Source organism: Heptranchias perlo, chromosome 9, assembly GCF_035084215.1.
Source record: "Heptranchias perlo isolate sHepPer1 chromosome 9, sHepPer1.hap1, whole genome shotgun sequence".
NCBI lineage: Eukaryota > Metazoa > Chordata > Chondrichthyes > Hexanchiformes > Hexanchidae > Heptranchias > Heptranchias perlo.
Window position 1 is genome coordinate 47,481,826 of NC_090333.1, and position 23,839 is coordinate 47,505,664.

The following is a 23,839-nucleotide window of genomic DNA, read 5'->3' on the forward strand; positions in this document are numbered from 1 at the left end:
TGAGTCTTGCAATATTTTATGTTCCTAGTTGATGCTGTCTTTTCCCTTGGAAAAGACCTTGCTATTCTGAAAAATTCTAACACTTTAGGGAATTGGGGCATGAAGACTCAACATTTTGATTTTAAATAAGACTTGATCTTACGTGTCAATTATTTTTGTAGCAATTGGGAACAGTTTGGCTAATGAGATAAATTTAACTCATGTGGGTTTGTGCTCTTTGCAGTTGATTTTAATGTGGGCTCCACTGACCTGTAAAAATACTTGGTGGACTCTTCTTCTTGATCTGGAATACCGTGACTTTGTAACAAAAGAAAGTGTGGACTGGGTGTTGCAGTGAGCTAGACACTGGCCTGTCACCTCTGGAACATAGGAACATAGGAACAGGAGTAGGCCATTCAGCCCCTCATGCCTGCTCCGCCATTTGATAAGATCATGGCTGATCTGTGATCTAACTCCATATACCTGCCTTTGGTTGCCAAAAAACTATCTATCTCAGATTTAAATTTAGCAATTGAGCTAGTATCAATTGCCGTTTGCGGAAGAGAATTCCAAACTTCTACCACCCTTTGTGTGTAGAAATATTTTCTAATCTCACTCCTGAAAGGTCTGGCTCTAATTTTTAGACAATGCCCCCTACTCCGAGAATCCCCAACCAGCAGAAATAGTTTCTCTCTATCCACCCTATCCGTTCCCCTTAATATCTTATAAACTTCGATCAGATCACCCCTTAACCTTCTAAACTCTATAGAATACAACCCCAATTTGTGTAATCTCTCCTCGTAACTTAATTCTTGATTCAAATCCAACCCAGACTGATCAGATGAAAGTCTTCTCTGTCTCCTATATTCAATGAGTTTGTGCAATCTCAATCTAATCCCTTGTGTGCATAGATCCACAATATAAAACATCTTTAATTTGGCAACAATCATCAGTCTCACTCAGAGAAGCCATGAGACAGTTGATGTGGGAAATGGAAAACTGTCACACTGGGTGCCTGAAATGGAATGTGTTCTATTTCTTAGCACCATCACAACATTGTCAAATGTTATCAAGAAACTTGAGAATGTTAAAAGAGAAGATGTGAGGATTTTGATCTGTTTTGGCAGCTTTGAATATTGGGCTATTTAGGCCAAGACAAGAGAAAGTACTGACTTAAATGATCTAAAGCCATGAACTGCACAACCTTTAAATACTCTTCAAAGGAACTCAAATGCTTTGTCCTTTTTTGAGACTTGATACACTAGAGCCTGATTTCAGATTTCAACATTGTAATTATAATTAAAATTTCTTAGACTAATAGTTCTTTTTGACACAGACTTGATTATTTTTCAACTTATTATGTATGGGTATCTTAATTAAGCAATACATTTATGCATAACATTAACCATATCTTTAAGATTAGAAAATGGCCATGTTTAGAATTAATGGTAGTTTCTGAGTTTTCTTGATAATTAATTGTTATTCATTACATTTGTAAAGGTTAACTTCACTATTAGAAGATCAAATACAAAATCTAAATATCTCTCCTTCAAAAGCTCAATTCTGGAAAGTGAACCAATGGCACAGGTGCTATGTGGAGAATTGTTTCCCCCCTCCTTTCCTCAGCTGTGTGACCCATACTGGGACATAGTTCTTGGGTATCAGCTGCCCTCTAGTACATCACCTGTGGTCATATTTAAATTTGAGCATTGATGTGAATGTCAGCATGCCATTCAACCATCTTGAGGGGAGGGGGAGACATCAATGCTAGACCAACTCTTTTCTCATCGAATATCCACGCATACATTTTCCAGCAGGGGTCACTAGATAGTAATCAGGAGCTTGTTGATTTTTCTCTTCTTTAGCCCAGCGCAATGAAATCATTTGTAGTGCGCTTGTCACTGTCCCAGCTAGGATCAGCTAATTCAGCCAGCCTGGGGGGTTGCAAAGCAAATGTTAAGCAACAGTCTTGAAAGGAGTTAGAGCACTTAAATTCTTGTTCCCACTGTATTCTGGCTGGTATGACTTAGGCTGATATTATTCATTATATAGGCAAGTTTGGAACGACAAAGGCATTAGAGTTTTAGAGGAAGGCTGACATAAGGATAATAAAAGAAAGCCTGAAAGCAGCAATAGACTGAAGCCCAGAAGAATGCAGAGATGAAAGAAAAGAAGGTGAATAATCACACAAAACCTCTTGCAGGATTTACAGTGATAGCAGAAGGTGCTTAAGCAGGGACAAGTGCAGAAGGGACAGAACTCTGAATAGCGACAGACATGGCTAGAAAAGTTGCGAGATGGAGTGGCCAGACAAAAACTGCCAAGGATTCTCTCAAACTTATTTAATCTGTTAGGGAATAACTGCAGGTAAAACGTCCAAGAAAAGAATACTTTCACTGAGTCCTCCCAAGGGTGATTTACTGGGAACTGTAGGTTATTACATTACAATCTACATTCCAACTCTAGCAAATTGAATTCCACAGATGGATTATTTTGTTGCTCTACTAGTAATAGACAGCACTGACAATTATTTTGAAAAAAAATCTTCACTTCAAACAAATTTAGCTAACAATGGTTTTCTAGGTTCCCAAAGCAAGTAACTTCTTATTTTTTTTTTTTTGTTCTTGATAGGAACGGTTTCTGGCAGAGTTTCAGGCACAATTTTCAGTCCATTAAAACGAATGGGCAGAAAATTGTGGGGGGTGCTGCCCAAATTCCCAATATGCATTTGTAATTGACTAAGGTCTGTGCTGGGAGAGAATATTGAAATTTACCCCCAATATTTAGATGGAATAGATGGATTTTCACCTAGAGCGGTATCTGGTCGGCCGGCCACCCAGTAGTCCTGCCAATGGAGCGGGTCTCATTCGCATTAGGTCAGCAGGCTGTAGCCGAAAACCAGGAGTCCCGGGGCAGCCCACTGGCTCCAGGCCACCTCAATAACAGGCTGCCCGGCCGGCCTCCAAGCTGGAGGAAGATACGATCTGCGGTGGGGGGGTGGGGGAGATGAGGCTGCAGCGTCAGCGGCTCAGGTTGGGCTTGTGGAGTCGCGAGGAGCTTTCCTGCTCCTCTCGATTCCACAAAAATGAAGTGAAATTCTTCATTCAGGTCTTCTTCAGCCTGGTCAGCAGCTGATACTGGCTGGAGGTCCACACACACACTCCAGCCAATTGAATCCAAAAATGGCAATCGGGATCCTACTAATGCAATAGGACCCCGATATCCAGTGTAAATAGCCCTACCACCTGACTCTCGGGGCCGTTCTGGCCGCCCAGTGGTAAGCCTCGGCTGCAGCGATGACAAAAATCGGGCTGTTGGTGGTTGCCCACCATTTTCAGGACGTTATGGACTGAAAATTCAGCGCAAAATCTCAACTATTGCTTTGTTTAAAGTAATTTCATTTACAAATTCAGCTCTTCAAAGAGTTACTAATAAAACATCAACTTGATTTCAAACAAAAATCCTTCTATGAACTAGATTATTTTTAAGATTTTTAAGTGCTTTGGGATTTCATTGGCACCTGAGCAAACAGTCCTTTTAAACAGTCATGCTAATGATGTAGTCATTCACTGATGTGTAATGTACTGTAGTTTGCCAGATTAGATGATTAAAACAAAGGCACAGTAAGCAGTGACTAACGAGAACACAACATTAAACAGTGACTGAAGAGAACATAGCAGTATTAGTATATTAAAAGAACATAGGAACAGGAGTAGGCCATTCAGTCCATTGAGCCTGTTCCGTCATTCAATTAGATCATGGCTGACCTGTATCTCAACTCCATTTATCTGCCTTGGTTCCATAGCCCTTAATACCTTACCTAGCAAAAATCTATTAATCTCAGTTTGAAATTTTAAATTGAACTAGCCTCAACAGCTTTTTGGGGAGAGAGTTCCAGATTTCCATTACCCTTTGTGTGAAAAAGTGCTTCCTGACATCACCCCTGAATGGCTTAGGTCTACTTTTAAGGTTGTGCCCCCTTGTTCTGGACTCCCCCACCAGAGGAAATAATTTCTCTCTATCTACCCTATCAAATCCTTTAATCATTCTAAACATCTCAATTAGATCACCCTTAATCTTCTAAAATCACGAGGAAGGAGGCATTGCTGGATCTAATTCTGGGGAATGAACTGGGTCAAGTGGAGCAAGTGTCAATGGGGGAACATTTAGGGAACAGTGATCATAGTATCATATGTTTAGGGTAGTTATGGAAAAGGACAAGGAACAATCTAGAGTAAAAATACTTAATTGGAAGAGGGTCAATTTCAGTGGGTTGAGAATGGATCTGGCCCGGGTAAATTGGAATCAAAGATCAGCAGGCAAAACTGTAATCGAACAGTGGGTGGCCTTTAAAGAGGAGATGTTTAGGGTACAGTCTAGGTACATTCCCACGAGGGGAAAGGTAGGGCAACTAAAGCCAGAGCTCCCTGGATGATGAAAGAGATAAAGACTAAGACGAAGCAAAAAAAGGGGGACTATGACAGATGTCAAGTTGATTATACAAGTGAGAACCAGGCTGAATACAGAAAGTACAGAGGAGAAGTGAAAAAGGAAATAAGAGGGGCAAAGAGAGAGCATGAGAATAAACTGGTGACTAACAGAAAAGGGAATCCAAATGTCTTCTATAGGCATATAAATAGTAAATGGGTAGTAAGAGGAGGGGTGGGGCCGTTTAGGGATCAAAAAGGAGATCTACGCATGGAGGCAGCGAGCATGGCTGAGATACTAAATGAGTACTTTGCATCTGTCTTTACCAAGGAAGAAGATGCTGCCAAAGTTCCAAGTAAAAGAGGAGGTAGTTGAGATACTGGATGGGTTAAAAATTGATTAAGAGGAGATACTAGAAGGGCTGGCTGTACTTAAAGTAGATACATCACCAGGTCCGGTTGGGATGCATCCTAGGTTGCTGAGGGAAGTACGGGTGGAAATTGCAGAGGTGCTGGCCATAATCTTCCAAACATCCCTATAACGGTGTCAGAGGACTGGAGAATTGCAAATGTTATACCCTTGTTCAAAAAAAGTGTAAGGATAAACCCATCAACTACAGGCCAGTCAGTTAACCTCAGTGGTGGGGAAGGTTTTAGAAACGATAATCCGGGACAAAATTAATAGTCACTTGGACAAGTGTGGATTAATAAAGGAAAGCCAGCATGGATTTGTTAAAGGCAAATCGTGTTTGACTAACTTGATTGAGTTTTTTTGACGAGGTAACAGAAAGGGTTGATGAGGGCAATGCGGTTGATATTGTGTATATGGACTTTCAAAAGGGGTTTGATAAAATGCCACATAATAGGCAAAATTGAAGCCCATGGAATTAAAGGGGCAGTGGCAACATGAATACGAAAGTGGCCAACTGTCAGGAAACAGAGAGTAGTTGTGAACAGTTGTTTTTCGGACTGGAGGAAGGTGTACAGTGGTGTTCCCCAGGGGTTGGTACTAGGACCACTGCTTTTTATGATATATATTAATGACTTGGACTTGGGAGTACTGGGCACAATTTCAAAATTTGCAAATGACACAAAACTTGGAAGTGTAGTAAACAGTGAGGCGGTATAGTAATAGACTTCAAGAGGACATAGACAGGCTGATGGAATGGGCAGACACAAGGCTGATGAAATTTAATGCAGAGAAATGAGAAGTGTTACATTTTGGCAGCAAGAATGAGAAAAGGCAATATAAACTAAATGGTATAATTCTAAAGGGGGTGCAGGAACAGAGAGACCTGGGGGTATATATGCACAAATCTTTGAGGGTGGCAGGACAGGTTGAGAAAGCAGTTAAAAAAAGCATATGAGATCCTGGGTTTTATAAATAGAGGCATAGAGTACAAAAGCAAAGAAGTTATGTTGAAGCTTTATAAAACACTAGTTCGGCCACAGCTGGAATATTGTGTCCAATTCTGGGCACCGCACTTTAGGAAGGATGTGAAGGCCTTAAGAGAGGGTGCAGAAAAGATTTACAAGAATGGTTCCAGGGATGAGGGACTTCAGTTATGTGGATAGACTGGGGAAGCTGGGGTCGTTTTCCTTGGAGCAGAGAAGGTTAAGAGGAGATTTGATAGAAGTGTTCAAAATCATGAAGGGTTTGGGTAAAGTAAATAAAGAGAAACTGTTCCCATTGGCAGAAGGATCGAGAACCAGAGGACACAGATTTAAGTGATTGGCAAAAGAACCAAAGGCGACATGAGGAAAAACATTTTTACGCAGCGAGTAGTTATGATTTGGAACGCGCTGCCTGAAAGGGTGGTGGAAACAGATTCAATCGTGGCTTTCAAAAAGGAATTGGATAAATACTTGAAGGGAAAAAATTTGCAGGGCTACGGGGAAAGAGTGGGGGAATGGGATTAACTGGGTTGTTCTTACAAAGAGCCAGCATGGGCTCAATGGGCTGAATGGCCTCCTTCTGTACTGTAACCATTCGATGATTTTATGATTCTATGACCACAAGCTTAGTCCATGCAACCTGTTCTGGTAATTTAATTCTTTTAGCCCTGGTATCATTCCGGTGAATCTGCATTGCACCCCTTCCAAGGCCAATATATCCTTCCTGAGGTGCAGTGCCCAGAACTGAATGCAGTACTCCAGATGCGGTCTAACAAGAGCTCTGTACAGCTGTAACATAACTTCCCCCCCTTTGTATTCCAGCCCTCTTGAGATAAAGGCCAACATTCCATTAGCTTTATTAATTATTTTTTGTACTTGTTGACTAGCTTTTAGTGATTTCTGTACATGGACACATGTATTTGTCTGTCCTCCACAGTTCCCGGCTTCTTACCATTTAGAAAAGACTCTGATCTATCTTTCTTATGTCCAAATTGGATAACCTCACACTTCCCCACATTGAACTCCATCTGCCACAGTTTGCCCACTCACTTAATCTATCAATGTCCCTTTACAACTTTCTGCTCTCAACTGCACTACTTACTGTGCCACCTAACTTAGTGTCATCAGCAAACTTGGATATACTGCTCTCTATTCCTTCATCTAAGTTTGGATCAATTAACAGGAGGCGAAAGAAAGGTCAGTTCTTGACAGAATAATTTTGGTTAAGAGCATGCTTTGTGTTGGAAAATTCTACCTCACTCAAAAGAAACTAAATGTACTCAAGCCTAGTTTATTAGCTACTGTTGAATGTTACTGATAAGATAAAATTAGAAACAATTTCACCCAACTATTCACCTAACATCTGGTGCTGCAACTCAACTGGTTGCTATGGATACTGTTTCTATAGTACAAAAAGACAAACAGTAAATCATGGATGTGGAGGATCCTCTCATACTGCCCTCAAATCACCTGATGTAGTGTACACACTCTAATGAAAGTTATCAGCAGCAGCAAGGCAACGGAATAATTTTTAATGCAATAAGATGTAAAGGTTCAACAGTTAGAACATAAGAGTGTAAACATTTTCAGGAAAGAGGAAAGGTCTGTCCTTTTTGGATTGGTCTCAATCCCACCTACCTGACTTCACCATATCTTGCAATCTTTTCTCTCTCCAGAACACCACCTATACTATTTTCTCAAATGACCTTTCCTGGTAACTTAATCTATAATTCAATTACCTGTTACGTAAAATATTTTTGCCTTACTTTCCTTCTTACTCCCAAGGATAGTGCATCTATCCTTCTGGTACCTTGTCCAATTGGCTACTCTTCACGTGTGACCCTCGACAGGGAGTGTTGGTACAGGTCATTGGGTAACAATCAATAGTGGGAACTTGGGCTGAAATATCTTCTCCCTTGCCTGGGAACACTGAAACCAACTGAAGTTTTTTTTCTCCCCTAAGGCTGATATCATCTAACTGCTTCCTAGTATCTATAACTCAGTACCATACTGGGCTGTGGATTTATCCATTAAGCCATGAGGGAACTGAACTACATTCAAACAGTTCAACTTCTGAGTTTAAGCAGAAATGACTCAATTTCTTGTTGACTTGAGCATGTGAAAAAATCCAGATTAAAGCTCCATATTATGTGCTTTGTAGATATTTGAAACCAAAATTCAAATTTTAATTGTATTTCTATTTATTTTCCTCCCTTTTTTAATGCCTTTTTCAGCCCATTGTGCAATGCACCATTCCCCATCTATGGGGGGAGTGCCCTGTGAACTTAAATTGCCAACATTCACACACTACCCAATTGAGGAAATAAATGACTTGCATATTGTGCTGAGTATTTATGTGCTATTGTTTACAACATAATAGGAGGCCAGCACAAAACGGCAAGTACTTGAAGAACTGAGTATGAAAAGTGTAGGATGAGGTGGCTTGAGCACCATTACTTCTCAGATATGCTTTGGCCCTTTAAGAAATAGTATAGCTGTGGCACTCTATGGGAGGTATTAGTGTCTGGCACACCATTCTTTCTGGCTGCATAGCATTGTTGGCATTTTCACCTTCTTACTGTGCCATGGTATTGTCATCCTGATCATTGAGATACATGCTAAGGCCTCTTTACAGGGCAAAGTTATGGAGCATGCAGCAGATGACAATTATTCTGGAAACCCCAGGAAGGCTTTGCACTGTAAGACTACACCTGATTGATCCACTGATAATGCACTGTGAAGCACTGCTTCAAGATTCCAATGGTATGTCTGATCATAATTTTGGTTGTAGCATGAGCTTTGTTGCACCAGCACAATGCTTCTATCCATTTTTATGTATAGGTACTATGAGCCATGGCTGCATTGGGTAGCCTTGATCTCTCCAGCCATCCTTCTACTCTTCATTCCCCTTCAAATATAAGGGGCACAGGTGACTGCTTTAAAATGAAACCTTCCAAAGCAGCAAACACCGGCCTACATGATTCTGTACTGCTGGTCACATACCACTGAGATTTTAGAAAAACCTTCAGACTCATCTAGGCAACAGCATTTTGCCCGGGAACCAAATGGTAACGTGTGCAATCGATCATTTTCTGGACCCCAGAAAAACCAGCAGTCTGCGGAGTTCTGTTGCTCCCTCATTTTGTTGGCTAGTGGCAAAAATGACAACTTCATTGGCCTTGCTGAATAAATGCATCTGTGACCTCTTTGGCACATATGTTTCCAACAAATTGGCAGACATTGCAGATGTCCTCTGTGGTAGCTTCAAACGTGATAGTAGCATAAAAACCGAGAACCATAGTCACCTGGATGGCCAATGGCAGAGCTGTGCCTATGTTTAAGGTTGTTTGCAGTTTGTCTTGAAGCAGTGGGCATAATTGCATAACCACTTCCCTGAAACTTGAGTCTCTGGAGGCAGTGCTCCTCAGTCATCGACAGGTATCTGTACTTGGGTCTGTAGATGCAATGGGTATTATATTGGTGGCTATAGGCAGTACATCTTTGCTGCCATCTGGGACTTTGGGCAGAACTTCTATGTTCCAGCGTATCCTATTGGTACTACTGCTGCCATTGTAATACTGTATGCTGACACCATTTTTTTTCATGTCTCGAAAGCTTGGTTTGCTATCAAAGGTTAGAAAGAAAAACTACCCCAACACATTAGAGCACATTTTGAGTCATATCCATAATTCATAATGTAAGATATGACATATTAATAGCACAATACAAAGAACATTTTAAAAAGTTACCTTCAAGAAGTCCTCTGAGGATATAATGAGTATAAAAATCTATAATCACAGTGCTTCTAATTTACAGTAATTAATGGCATAGATTATATTGAAGACAGTAGTGCCATCTCCAAAGTCTTTCAGTTGTGTTTTCACAATTAGCAACAGTTTACACCTCTCCTTGTCAGAGCCAAGAATGCAGCACCTGAGTCACGTATATTGAAATGCAGCAAATGCCTTAATTCCTGAAATGCCTGAATTTGTCATGTGAATCGATAACAGAAATGGTGATACTGGTGTAACATACTTTTATAGTTTGCTACTTAGTTAATAAGGAAGTCTCACAGGAGTAGTAGCAAGAGTGTTCCGTAGTAATTAAGAAGCCAACTGTAAAACCATATTATACCAACGCCGTCACTCCTGCTGCTAATTCCGGAGAAGAAGTGTTGAGACTGTTGAGAAGTTATTGTCAAATTGATAAAGTTTAATCTCATGCCATGAACTTTTAGTTCTTTAGCTTCTTATAGAAGACCTTTTATTTCTAAACGGTTTCTTCCTCTGGCTTAGGAACGATCTGCTCCTTCTCGGCGAAGATTATTGAGAAAGATCAGATTGTTCCCTAACCAGATGAAGAAGTTGAGCACCATTGGGTAGATTTTATGAATGCATGCCACACAGAGCTTCGTACACCAGTAGTGCATATCGGGAATTTTGTGCAGAGTCAGCACGCCCCACAGAATTTTTTATCCATTAAAATGAACGCTCCAAAATTCCTGTTATGCAGTCCAAGTGTGCAGAGTTCTGCACCAGGGTTGCAAATTCTTAAATGACCGTCCATATATAATTAAACAATAGTTACAAGAGTTTACTTTCAGTAGGCTGAAACTTAGAAATAAACACCTCTTGTGCACATGTCAGTCATACCATGAAAACGCAGACATAAGTCAATATTAGAAGAAATAAAATTTAAGCTCTGCTAATAGCTCAGTAGATGCAATTACTGCCTGATTATATAGTGATTCATACAGACCAGGAAGATCACAGGTTGAGCACCTGGTCATACTTAGTTACTTGGCTCAGCGGGGGCAGTGGCACAACTGGCCTCAATATCCCTGGGTTGGGATTAAAAAATCAAATCGTGTGTGTGTGTGTGTGTGTGTGTGTGTGTGTGTGTACGCACGCTTGAGGGACAATGGGTAAGGACAAATTAAGGTTTTAGATTCATGCCTTCCATGGTTTAATAGTCTGTTGACACTCACTGCTTCGGCTCAAACATGAATAATGGTCATTTGGGTAAGATACCAGAGGGCAGCCAGGACCTGTGGAATTTTAGCCCAGCATGCGCTGACACCTTTAGGAGATGAAAGGAAAGAAGAGGGAACACTGGAAAAAAAAAGTTTTAGTCTAGCTACTTGCTTCCAACAGTGTCCAAAGCTTTTCATGTACCTGACTCATGTTGTTACTTTCTCAGTTCTTCAAGGCCTGCAGTTGTCAATAGAGGGTATTCAGTGAATCTCAGGGATCATTTTCATGGTACAAATCTGATTATTTCAGTATTCCAGATTCAACTAAAATCACTGGCAGTCATTTGTTAAACCTTGTGTAAGTATTAACTTACTTTGGTAGAGTTTTCAGGTGATTTTCTCTCAGCTCCAGAATGCGTAGCTTGGTAAGTCTACAAAATACAAAAAAAATCTTCAGAATGTGCATCTGAGAACTATTAGAACATTATCATGTTACAATTATTTCAATATTTCTTTGGGCTGATAATGTAGTCCAGGTGCAGTGATGATGGGACAGTTGCTTTTCGGATACTACATGTACTGTACTATACCTCATCCACCATGAAAGAAAGAAATTGCATTTATATAATGCTTTCACGGCCTCAGGATGTCCCAAAGTGCTTCACAGCCAATGAAGTACTTTTGAAGTGTCGTTACTGTTGTAGGGAAATGCAGCAGAAAATTTACACTTCGCAAGGTCCCACCAACAGTAATGAGATAACTGACCAGATAATCTGTTGGTTAGGACACCAGGATAACTCCCTAGGTCTTGAATAACGTCCAGCTGAGGGGCTAGACAGAGTTTCAGTTTAACCATTCATCAAAATGCTCCAACAGTGCAGCACTCCCTCAGTACTTCACTGAAGCATCGCGTGCTCATTATTTTCTCAAGCCTCTGGATTGGATTTGAACCCACAACCTTCTACCTCAGAGGGGAAAGTGCTCTGACTGAGCCAAGGTTAACACCATGCATGCATATTCAGTCATTTCCTGAAGCAGAAATGTGGAACAGGACAAAGGAACTCCCAGCACAAAGTTCAAGTCCAAATTCCAAATGTATTTAAACAAATTACGTTTCTCGCAGAGCGATGGCCCGCGCCCGATTTGCACGTGCGTTTGGGCCTCCGCTAAATTCATCTGTACCTTTTTCTAAAATAGCGAAATAAGGCCTGCTCTCATTTTCAGGAAATTCATTAGGCTCTGCAGTGGCCTAACCAATGGTCCTTAAAGGGATCGCTGGAGGCCGCAGAAGAAACCGGCAGCTAAGTTTTCTTAACATACATTAATGTGGAGCCAAGAGGAGCAGTGGTGCCCCTCCTGCCTCCATTTTAATACTGGGGGCCGCTGGCAGCCGGTGCTCATCCCTCCCTTCCCCAGACTTACCTGCGGACAGGTTCAGCATCCGAGCTAGACGAAATTCGAAGAGCCCAGATTGATGAGCTGCATCGAAGCGCCTGACTGGTGCTTGCAGCCTGCCAGATTATTCTAATGGGGCCCAAGGTTGAATTTAGGATGATGCTCAGGCCTCTCTCCCTTCAGGTGTGCAAGTTCAGTGCGCCGATTATTTTGCGCCCATTATCTGACGCTTTCGAATTTAGGCCCTAGTGTTTCTTCTCTGTTGTTTCCCATTTATGATAAGGGTTTACTGATTACTGTGGTGCACTTTCTAGGTGCAAAAAGAAGTGAGGTGGCTGGTCGCTGGATTCCCATTTCATTTGCAGGGTAAGAAGATGCCCCTTTACCCTGCAAATGAAACTGGGAACTCCAGCGACCAGCACCTCTATTTTTTTCTGCACCCCTAGACAAAGTAGCACCAGAGTAATCAGTCAACCCCTTATCATAAATGGGAAACAACAGAGAAGAACACTAGGGCCTAATTCGAAAGGGTAGATAAGGCTTTAAACTAATAAGAAGGGGGGAGGGTTCAGGTAAGGGTAAATTTATAAATCTAAAGAGAAAAGTCAAGGCTATAGAGCAGAATAGCAATTTGGATAAAAACAAGCAGAGTGTGTCAGGAAGGGGCAGAGAGTTTAACAAAGGTAATAGGGCACTAGTGACTAAGGTCACATCAGGGAAAAATAGTAAAAAGTTGAAATTAAAGATGCTATATCTGAATGCATGAAGCGTTTGTAACAAGATCGATAAATTAATGGCACAAATAGAGATAAATGGGTTTGATCTAGTAGCCATTACTGAGACGTGGTTGCAGGGTGACCAAGGTTGGGAACTAAATATTCCAGGGTACTTGACTTTTAGAAAAGATAGGCAAAATGGAAAAGGAGGGGTGGCCTGATAATAAAGGATGAGATAAAGACAGTAGTGAGAAAGGATCTTGGCTCAGAAAATCAGGAAGTAGAATCAGAATGGGTGGAGCTAAGAAATAACAAGGGCAGAAAACACTGGTAGGAGTAGATTATAGGCCCCCTAACAGTAGTTATAGTGTTGAACAGAGTATTAAGCAGGAAATTAGAGGAGCATGTAACAAAGGTAATGCAATAATCATGGGGGACTAACCTTCATATAGACTGGGCAAATCAAATTGGCAAAAGTAGTTTGGAGGACGATGGAGTTCATGAAATGCATTTGAGACAGTTTTCTAGAACAATATGTCAAGGAACCAACTAGGGAACAGGTTATTTTAGATCTAGTATTGTGTAATGAGACAGGATTAATTAGTAATCTTATAATAAAGGATCCCCTGGGGGAGAGTGGTCATAATGGGGTAGAAATTGCTCGGAGCGGCGAACCAACAATGCTCACCACTCCATAGATTTATACTAACCCATAAACTTACTTCAGCCACTTCTTCTAATAGGAAGTGGACAAGAGTCAGTTGAGGTGAAGTTAGGACCCTGGGAGAAGCAAGAGGATCGATCTCTCCCCTCGACCAAACCGATCGCAGCATTTATAACAAGCTGCCTCTGCAGGCTTGGAATGTTAAACCAGGAAGTGAAAGGTACAACATTTTAAATCAATGTAAAAAGTTATAGACAGCGAAAAAAAGAGAGGGTAAGAAATAATCAAATTAAAGAGACAGAAGGGAAAAGTAAAAAAAAATAATTTTTTTAAAAACTTTTTTTAAATGACCAAAAACTATTAAAATAAGGAGTAATGAGGCTCCACATTTTTAAAAGTTAATTTTTAGTTGTTTGGCAGTCATTAAGACTAACCATGCTGTAAAAACTTAGTTGAGACCTGGTATTTTTAAGCATACCTGTTTGGTGGCATAATTAGTTACTTTCCAGCTGGGCAGATAATCAAGTTGGCACTTTTTCAATGATTTCTCTGATTGCAGAGTGTGATGGCCCTTTAATTCGAAGCTGTCATACTGCCACCAAACCACCAGGAGCAAGTTCCAGATTTCCACGTTTCAATGCGCGTGTGCGAACACTGGAACTTGCTCCTCCATTTCGCCACCAGCAATGGAGACCGCTTTTGAGCTCTCCATTATTTCAGGAGAAATTTCTACCCCAATATGATGGAACTTCATATTGAGTTTGAGGCCGATGTAGTTAAGTCCGAAACTAGGGTCTTAAATTTAAACAAGGCCAATTATGTAGGTATGAGGAGCGAGTTGGCTAAGGTAGATTGGGAAATTAGATTAAAATATATGATGGTAGATAAGCAATGGCAAACATTTAAAGAAATAATTCATAATTCTCAATGAATATATATTCCCTGGAGGAATAAAAACTCCACAGTGGCTAACTAAAGAAATTAAGGATAGTACTGGATTAAAAGTAGAGGCTTATAATGTTGCCAAAAAGAGTAGTAAGCCTGAGGATTGGGAGGGTTTTAGAAATCAGCAAAGGATGACCAAGAAATTGATAAAGAGGGAGAAAACTGAATATGAGAGTAAACTAGCAAGAAATATAAAAACAGATTGTAAGAGCTGCTACAAGTATATAAAAAGGAAGAGATTAGCGAAAGTAAATGTGGGTCTCTTAGAGGCAGAGACAGGAGAAATTATAATGGGGAATAAGGAAATGGCAGAGATGTTAAACAAATATTTTGTATCTGTCTTCACAGTAGAAGACACAAAAATCAAAAACAGTGGGGAATCAAGGGTCTAATGAGAGTGAGGAACTTAAAGTAATTAAGATTAGTAAAGAAAAAGTACTGGAGAAATTAATCGGACTGAAAGCCAACAAATCCCCTGGACCTGATGGCCTACATCCTATGGTTTTAAAAGAGGTGGCTGCAGAGATAATGGATGCATTGGTTTGATCTTCCAGAATTCCCTGGATTCTAGACCCGTCCCCATGGATGTTACCCCGCTATTCAAGAAAGGAGGGAGAGAGAAAACAGAGATCTATAGGCCAGTTAGCCTGATATTAGTAGTAGGGAAAATGCCAGAATTTATTATTAAGGACGTAGTATGATTTAGCAGAGTCAGCACGGTTTTATGAAAGGGAAATCGTGTTTGACAAATCTGTTAGAGTTTTTTGAGGGTGTAACTAATAGGGTTGATAAAGGGGAACCAGTGGATTTGGATTTTCAAAACGCAGTCGATAAGGTGCCACACAGGATTAGGACTCATGGGATTTGGGGTAATATATTAGCATGAATTGAGGAGTGATTAACGGACAGAAAACAGAGAGTAGGGATAAACAGGTCATTTTCAGATTGGCAGGTTGTAACTAGTGGGGTGCCGCAAGGATCAGTGCTTGGGCCTCAGCTCTTTACAATCTATATTAATGACTTAGATGAGGGGACCGAGTGTAATGTATCCAAGTTTACTGACGATACAAAGCTAGGTGGGAAAGTAAGCTATGAGGAGGACACAAAGAGGCTGCAAAGGGATATAGACAGTTAATAAAGTGGGTGAGAACGTGGCAGATGGAGTATAATGTGGGGAAATGTGATATTATCCACTTTGGTAGGAAGAATAGAAAAGCAGAATATTTTTTAAAAGGTGAGAGACTAAGAAATGTTGGTATTCAGAGGGATTTAGATGTCCTTGTACACGGATTACAGAAAGTTAACATGTAGGTACTGCATGCAATTAGGAAGGCAAATTGTATGTTGGCCTTTATTGCAAGGGGGTTGGAGTATAAGAGTAAGGAGGTCTTGCTGCAATTATATAGGGCTCTGGTGAGACCATACCTGGAGTACTGCGTACAGCTTTGGTCTCCTTACCTAAGGAACCTTAGATGGGGTGCAACAAAGGTTCACTAGATTGATTCATGGGATGAGAGGGTTGTCCTATGAAGAGAGATTGAGTAGAATGGGCCTACAGTCTCTGGCGTTTAGAAGAATGAGAGGTGATCTCATTGAAACGAATAAAATTCTTAGAGGACTTGACAGGTTAGATGCTGAAGGACTGTTTCCCCTGGCTGGAGAGTCTAGAACTAGACTCAAGTCCCAAGATAAAGGGTCATTTAGGGCCAAGATGAGGAAAGATTTATTCACTCAGAGGGTTGTGAACTTTTGGAATTCTCTACCCCAGAGGGCCATGGATGCTCTGTAGTGGTGTATATTCAAGACTGAGATCAATGGACATTTGGACACTAAGAGAATCAAGGGATATGGGGATAGGGCGGGAAAGTGGAGTTGAGGTAGAACATCAGCCATGATCTTAATGAATGGCAGAGGAGACTCAAGGGGCCATATAGGCATGTTAATGAGGCAGGAGGGGCATCCCTGACCATCCTGCCTCAATTTCCTGTTCTTGTGTCCCTGGGGAACCCATTTACAGTGATGTCCCAAGAAGCTGGCAGTGGACCACCAGTGGATGCCAGGCATAAGGTGAAGAGAGCCAAAAGGCTAAGTCACCTAGTTGATATAAAGGGACCCAATGGATCTTCAGCAGCCAATAGGCCCCAAGCCAATGGCAAAATCTGCAGCTGCACCCCTCTTTCCACATCCAATTCCTGGTGCAAGATCCTGCCAGGAAACTAGCTTGCACAAGGATTAAACTAGTTTAATGGCCCGGCCCATAGAATGTGGGTGTACTTTAGCCTGGAGAAGCAGAGTGCATTTCTTGCGCAATTCACATGTCCAGTGTCTGGGTGTGAGGGTTGCATCATCAGAGCCTAAATTTATGTTAATGTTCAGTTTTCTTTTTATCCTTTGAAAAAGGTACCTGGTTTATGCTCAGCACCCCCACACAGCAGGTATAGGCACCCCAGTTTGGGGGTGAAATAAAACATTTGTTTCATAGTGCAGTGCACTGGTGCTCCAACAATGTGCACCTTATGATCTTGGATATGCTTAATTAGATGAATTTCATTATAAAAATATATTGCACTAATTTTTTTTTGCAATGAGGTTGAGGAGTATATGTGCAGTTGAATGAAATTTAACTAGAGTAAAAATGAATTGACAGAACTGTGAATGTAGATGAAGATTCTTCTCAGGATTCATTATTTATTGTCATCCAATGCCAAGAGGAATAATGATATTTAGTAAACTAAATAAAGTAATTAATTTCATCTGGGCTGGTGTGTGATCATGCCTTTTCCAGCTGCATATGAGTGGATGGGCTGAGCTGCCGAATACTAGATAGTACTTTTGGGAACTCCAGATGCATCCAATTATATGGTGGCTTTCAAGTACAAGATGTGACTCACATAGACTGGTGGTTCATCAAGTATGTTTGGCAGAAGATTCACTGCTTGACTAATCCCTGTATGTGGGTGAAATTAAAATGTGCATAATATTCTGATGTTTTCTGTGGTGGAAGATGTCTTCAGAATGTTACACCCCACCGGGAAGCCAGATTTTTTACTATATCCAAACATGAGATTACAACAAAGGAATTTTGTCTCCACTGATGAGCTATTGGACTGCTGCAATTGGCTTGGAGATCTTCATCCTAATGATAATCTGTGCTTTTCTGATTCTATCGAGAACAAATCTGTTGTCAATCTATGCAGTTTATACAATAAATCCAGTTAAAGTCCCTTTTAAAATCTGGAGACTGATTTTCATGGAATCATAGGCCCTGATATTTACAGGGAGACGGGGATGGAGTGGGGGTGGTGTCAGCGGCCGGGAAACCCGGAAATACCGCAAAGGCAGAAGTCCTGCCGCATTTAATGGCAGGACCTCATTAGAATTCTTTTACTCCGTTTCCCACCGGCAGTCGGCCAGATTGAGAGGCTGGTCGCTGTGGGGCAATAAAGCCTGCTGTAGAAGATTAAGGGTCAGTGGGGATGGGGCTCAGAGCACGGCAGTGAGGAGGGAGGGAGAGTTCGCAGTTGGGGGGGGGGGGTGGAGTTCGCGGGGGACAGAGATTGAGACAGCGGGGGGAGAGGGAGATGTCGAGGGGGGAGTCGTCAGATCGCGGGGGGTTGTCAGATAGCGCAGGGATTGTCAGGTAGCGCAGGGATTGTCAGATTGCGGGGGAGGTCGTCAGATTGCGGGGGAGGTCGTCAGATTGCGGGGGAGGTCGTCAGATTGCGGGGGAGGTCGTCAGATTGCGGGGGAGGTCGTCAGATTGCGGGGGAGGTCGTCAGATTGCGGGGGAGGTCGTCAGATTGCGGGGGAGGTCGTCAGATTGCGGGGGAGGTCGTCAGATTGCGGGGGAGGTCGTCAGATTGCGGGGGGGGGGATTGTCAGATTGCGGGGGGGGGGGGATTGTCAGATTGCGGGGGGGGGGGATTGTCAGATTGTGGGGGGAGTGGGGTTGGCTGATTGCGGGGAGCGAGGCACATCGCGGTAGAAGATTTGTTTGTGGGGCCGGGGGAAGCACTCCTGTTCCTCCTGGCCTACAAGCAGTGCTGGGAAAGCAATTAACATAGAAACATAGAAAATAGGAGCAAGAGTAGGCCATTCGGCCCTTCGGGCCTGCTCCGCCATTCAAAATGATCATGGATGATCGACTAACTCAGTACCCTGTTCCCGCTTTTTCCCCATATCCCTTGATCGCTTTAGCATTAAGAAATATATCTATCTCCTTCTTGAATACATCTAATGACTTGGCCTCCACTGCCTTCTGTGGTAGAGAATTCCACAGGTTCACCATCCTCTGAGTGAAGAAATTTCTCCTCATCTCGGGTCTAAATGGCATACCCCGTATCCTGAGACTGTGACCCCTGGTTCTGGACTCCCCTGCCATCGGGAACATCCTCCCTGCATCTAGTCTGTCTAGTCCTGTTAGAATTTTATATGTTTCGATGAGATCACCTCTCATTCTTCTAAACTCGAGTGAATATAGGCCTAGTCGACCGAATCTCTCCTCATACGTCAGTCCTGCCATCCCAGGAATCAGTCTGGTAAAGCTTCATTGCACTCCCTCCATGGTAAGGACATCCTTCCTCAGATAAGGATACCAAAACTGCACACAATACTCCAGATGTGGTCTCACCAAGGCCCTGTGTAACTGCATAAGACATCCCTGCTCCTGTATTCAAATCCTTTTGCAATGAAGGCCAACATACCATTCGCCTTCCTAACTGCTTGCTGCACCTGAATGCTCGCTTTCAGCGACTGGTGTACAAGGACACCCAGGTCTCATTGCACCTCCCCTTTTCCCAATCTATCACCATTCAGATAATAATCTGTCTTTCTGTTTTTACAACCAAAGTGGATAACCTTACATTTATCCACGTTATACTGCATCTGCCATGTTCTTGCCCACTCACCCAACTTGTCTAAATCACATTGGAGCCTCTTTGCATCCTCCTCACAGCTCACATTCCACCCCAGCTTTGTGTCATCTGCAAACTTGGAAATGTTACATTTAGTTCCCTCATCCAAATCATTGATGTATATTGTAAATAGCTGGGGCCCAAGCACTGATCCCCACGGTACCCCACTAGTCACTGCCTGCCCACCCAGAAAGAGACCCGTTTATTCCTACTCTCTGTTTCCTGTCTGTCAACCAATTCTCAATCCATGCCAGTATATTCCCCCCAATCCCATGTGCATTAATTTTGCACACTAACCTCTTGTGTGGGACCTTATCAAAAGCTTTTACAGTCAGTTTTTATGTTCCTTGCTAGTTTACTCTCATACTCTATTTTTCCCCTCTTAATCAATCTCTTTGTCCTCCTTTGCTGAATTCTGAACTGCTCCCAATCCTCAGGCTTGCCGCTTTTTCTGGCAATTTTATATGTCGCCTCTTTGGATCTAATACTATCCCTAATTTCTTTTATAAGCCATGGTTGAGCCACTTTTCCTGTTGTATTTTTGCGCCAGAAAGGAATGAATAATTGTTGTATTCCTGCACATAATTACTTGCGGGATCTGGCAGCTCCGGCCTCTCTTCAGCTGCCGGGTTTCCTGAATCCTGGGAAACCCGGCCCACAGCTGTTAAATTCAAATTGCTGACAAAATCTGAGGATCACAGCTTCATTTAAATATTAAAATCACTGACCCCCCTCTCCAGACCAGGTTACTCGGCCGTCCCAAACCCGCCGCAGTAAAACCAGAAGTGGGCGCATTCACAGCGGGTTAGGGTTGGGTTTCACATTTTTAATAATTCTTCCATCCGTTGCGGGTCGGGGGGTGGGGGGGTAAAACTCCCCCCCTAGAATTGTGGAATGATGCAGCACAGAAGGAGGCCATTTGGTCCATCGTGCCTGTGCCAGCTCTTTGAAAGAGCTATACAATTAGTTCCATTCCCTGCTCTTTCCCCTTAGCCCTGCAAATTTTTCCCCTTCAAGTATTTATCCAATTTCCTTTTGAAAGTTAGCAGTCAATCAGCTGTAAGTGGGTCTCTGACTAGATATTAATTATTGTGGCTGGAAGTTGACTGACCAGTTGTAACTAGTGGTTTCTGAAGGCGTATATTAGAGGGATATCTGCAAAAGCACCAAGCTGCAGCACAGAGTTGGGTGAATCTGCTTAACAGAGTGACGACAGGAATTTGGTGGGAGTGGGAATTGGGGGAAGGAGGTGGTAAATAATTTAAACCAAAGGGCAACAGTAAATAAATAAACATATAAATAAATAATCAAAGTAATTAATTAGATCTAAGGGAATAAAATTAAAATGAACAAAATAGAGAATACCAACATTAGAGGGATCCAAACTGCATTAAATAAAAATCTGGTATACATAAATAATAAACAGGAATTGTCGGAGTGTATCTAACTCGCAATTAAAATAAAGAAGTTAATAAACAAGACTAATTAGTTACAAATTAATCGGAAATCAAGCTAAATCCATCTGCTAAATATAATCTAGATCTCAAGTAATTCTATTATATATGAATTAAATTATCACTGACAAATAAATGAATAAATAAAAACTAGAAATGGCCATGCAGGCTACGTATCGGGATTGCGATATGTGGGAGTTTGTTGTCAGTGTGAATGTCCCGGATTGCCACATCTGCAGTAAATGTCTCTGCCTTGAGTCACTCCAGCTCAGAGTCTTTGAGCTGGAGTGCGAGTTAGAGACACTCCGACACATAAGGGAGGGGAAGGAATTTCTGGATAGTTTTCACCAGAGTACAGTCACACCTCAGAGGAAAGCACAGGTACAGGAAGGGGAGAGTGTGACTATCAGTCAGCAGGGTAGGGGAAACCACGGGGAGGCAGAGAAGGAGGTCCCGCAGGCACTGGTCCTATCCAACAGGTACAATGTACTTGATACCCGTAAGGATAAGGAGAAAGACTGCTGGGAGGACAGCCACAATGCTGACCTAGGCATCGTGGAGCAGAGGGCTGTCCAAAGTGGGGAGGAGCAGAATAGAAATGTAGTAGTTATAGGGGATTCAATAATCAGGGGGACAGATAGCATTCTTTGCAGCCACGATCGAGAGTCCCGAAGGGTGTGTTGCCTACCTGGTGCCAGAGTAAAGGATATCTCAATGCGGCTGGAAAGGAATTTGGAAAAGGAGGGAGAAGATCCAGTTGTCATGGTTCATTTCGGGACCAATGACATAGAGACGAAAAGGGAGTAGGTCCTGCTGAGAGAATATCAGGAGTTGGGGACTAAATTAAAAAGCATGACCTCAAGGGTGGTAATCTCAGGATTATTACCCAAGCCATGTGCCAACTGGCATAGGGATAAACAGATCAGTAAGGTAAACATGTAGCTAAAGGAGTGGCGTGGGAAGGAGGGGTTCCATTTCATGGGACACTGGCACCAGTACTGGAACAGGAAGGAGCTGTATCATTAGGATGGGCTGCACCTGAACCATGCTGGGACCAAGGTCCTAGCGGAAAGGATAAATAGGATGATAAAAAGGACTTTAAACTAATAAATGGGGAGAAGGCTCAGTCAGAAACAATAGTAAAATGATAGTATGAATTTTTTAAAAAAGAGATAAGAGCAGAGTTCAGGTCACAAACAGAGATACAGATACTCCAGTTGAAAGGAATACTAAAATAACTGAAGTAGTTGCAGCAGGAGTGATAAATAAGAAACATGTTAAGTTAAATGGTGTGAGAAAGACAGCATCAGGGCAGAAGGACAGGTTAGGGTCTCTTGCCCAAATAAGAGTTTTATATACATGGAGTATAAGAAATATATTGAGTGAATTAGAGGGGTCGATTTTGCAATGGTGGCGTGTTGGCAGCGGGGGGGGGGGGGGGGGGGTGAAGGTGCGTGTGGCAAACCCGCATGAACAAAACTTACTGTTTCCGACGCGATCACATTGATTGCTGATGATTAACATTCTCTTCAGGTTTTGCGCCCGGCACCCAGCCTGATTAACAGGCTGGCTGCCGTCAGGAGCTGCAACGTGAGTGGGGGGGGGGGGGGGGGGGTGCGCAAGAAAGAGAGAGATTGAGACATCATCCAGCACTGGAATGGAAGATCCGGGGGGAGAATGGAAGATCGGGGGGAAGAAAGAGGGGAAGATCGGAGGTGAGGGGGGAGATCGAGAGGACATCGGGGGGTGAAGAGGGGGACATCGGGGGGGTGAAGAGGGGGACATCGGGGGGGGGGGGTGAAGAGGTGAACATCGGGGGGGTGAAGAGGTGAACATCGGGGGGGGTGAAGAGGTGAACATCAGGGGGGGGTGAAGAGGTGAACATCGGGGGGGGGGTGAAGAGGTGAACATCGGGGGGGGTGAAGAGGGGGACATCGGGAGGGGCATGAAGAACGGGAGATCGGAGAGGGAGACATCGGACATCGGAGCAGGGTACAAAGGTAGGTTCATTTTGTGTTTTCACTTCCTTCTATGGTGTTTTATTTCATTTATTTAGTTTCTTGTTCCCTGCTCCGGCCCTTCAGGCCTCGTTTCACCTGGCGTGAATCAGAAGTGATGGCAAGCTGCCCAGGTAAGTTAAAAATCGTTGTAATCACTTACTCTGTCACAGGTAAAGTGCCTTAAAGACTTCAATGGGATTCATTTGGCTCTTTAACTGTCATCCTGCTGGCTTTAATTACCGGCGGGGCTTCCGTTTTCGGGTTGCCCGCCCGCATACTGGTGGGTCCCTGGGAAACTTGGAAGTTGGCGGGTTGGAGCCGGTTTCCAAACCCGAACGGGATTTCCGCGATTTTCAGAGCCCCCCCCACCCCCAACGCATCAGCAATTGCCCCCTAAAATTGAGCCCAGAGACTCAAATACAGCTTAGAGGGTCGAATATGGTGGCTGCTGCTGAGACATGGCTGTGAGCTGGTCATGATTGGGAGTTAAATATTCCAGGTTACAAGATCTTTAGAAAGGATAGGGAAACTGGAAGAGGAGGACGGTAACATTCATGCTGCCTGCTGTTTTACACGATTAGTGCGAGCAGCCAGGCCTACCTGCGCTGTTGAGTGGCTGCTCACTAACAGGGGGGGCCTCAATATTGCGAGTGGCTAGCACCACTTAAAGGCAGCTAGCACCTCTTAAAGGCAGTCTGCACCTCTTATTTGCAAAATACAAGGTACGGTTTCGCATGGAGTCTGAACGGAGATCAGACATCGTACATGTAAAAAACAGATGCAGGTCCTGTCCCTATGTTTACAGACTGTTGAGTCATGATAAAACATTGAATAAAAGTTGCGCACTACTAAATCCCACATCCTCCAATCTGCACGCCGGACCTCAAGAATCTGCCAATCTGAGTTTGTACCAGCCCTGCAAGAGAGCGTGCACCAAGGTTCTCTGATGATGCACTAAGAGGCTTTGGTGCAAGAGGTG

The 23,839-nt window shown here is 42.7% G+C and overlaps 1 protein-coding gene across 2 annotated transcripts in view; it reads right to left on the reverse strand.

The window, feature by feature from the left end:
* The window catches only part of lrrc7 (leucine rich repeat containing 7), a 231,913-nt gene that overhangs the window by 169,960 nt on the left and 38,114 nt on the right, over positions 1-23,839 (reverse strand). For both annotated transcript variants that reach the window (XM_067989712.1, XM_067989711.1), the window contains exon 5: positions 11,148-11,204. In XM_067989712.1, coding sequence (XP_067845813.1) covers positions 11,148-11,204 — 57 coding nt within the window. The remainder of the gene's footprint in view (positions 1-11,147; positions 11,205-23,839) is intronic.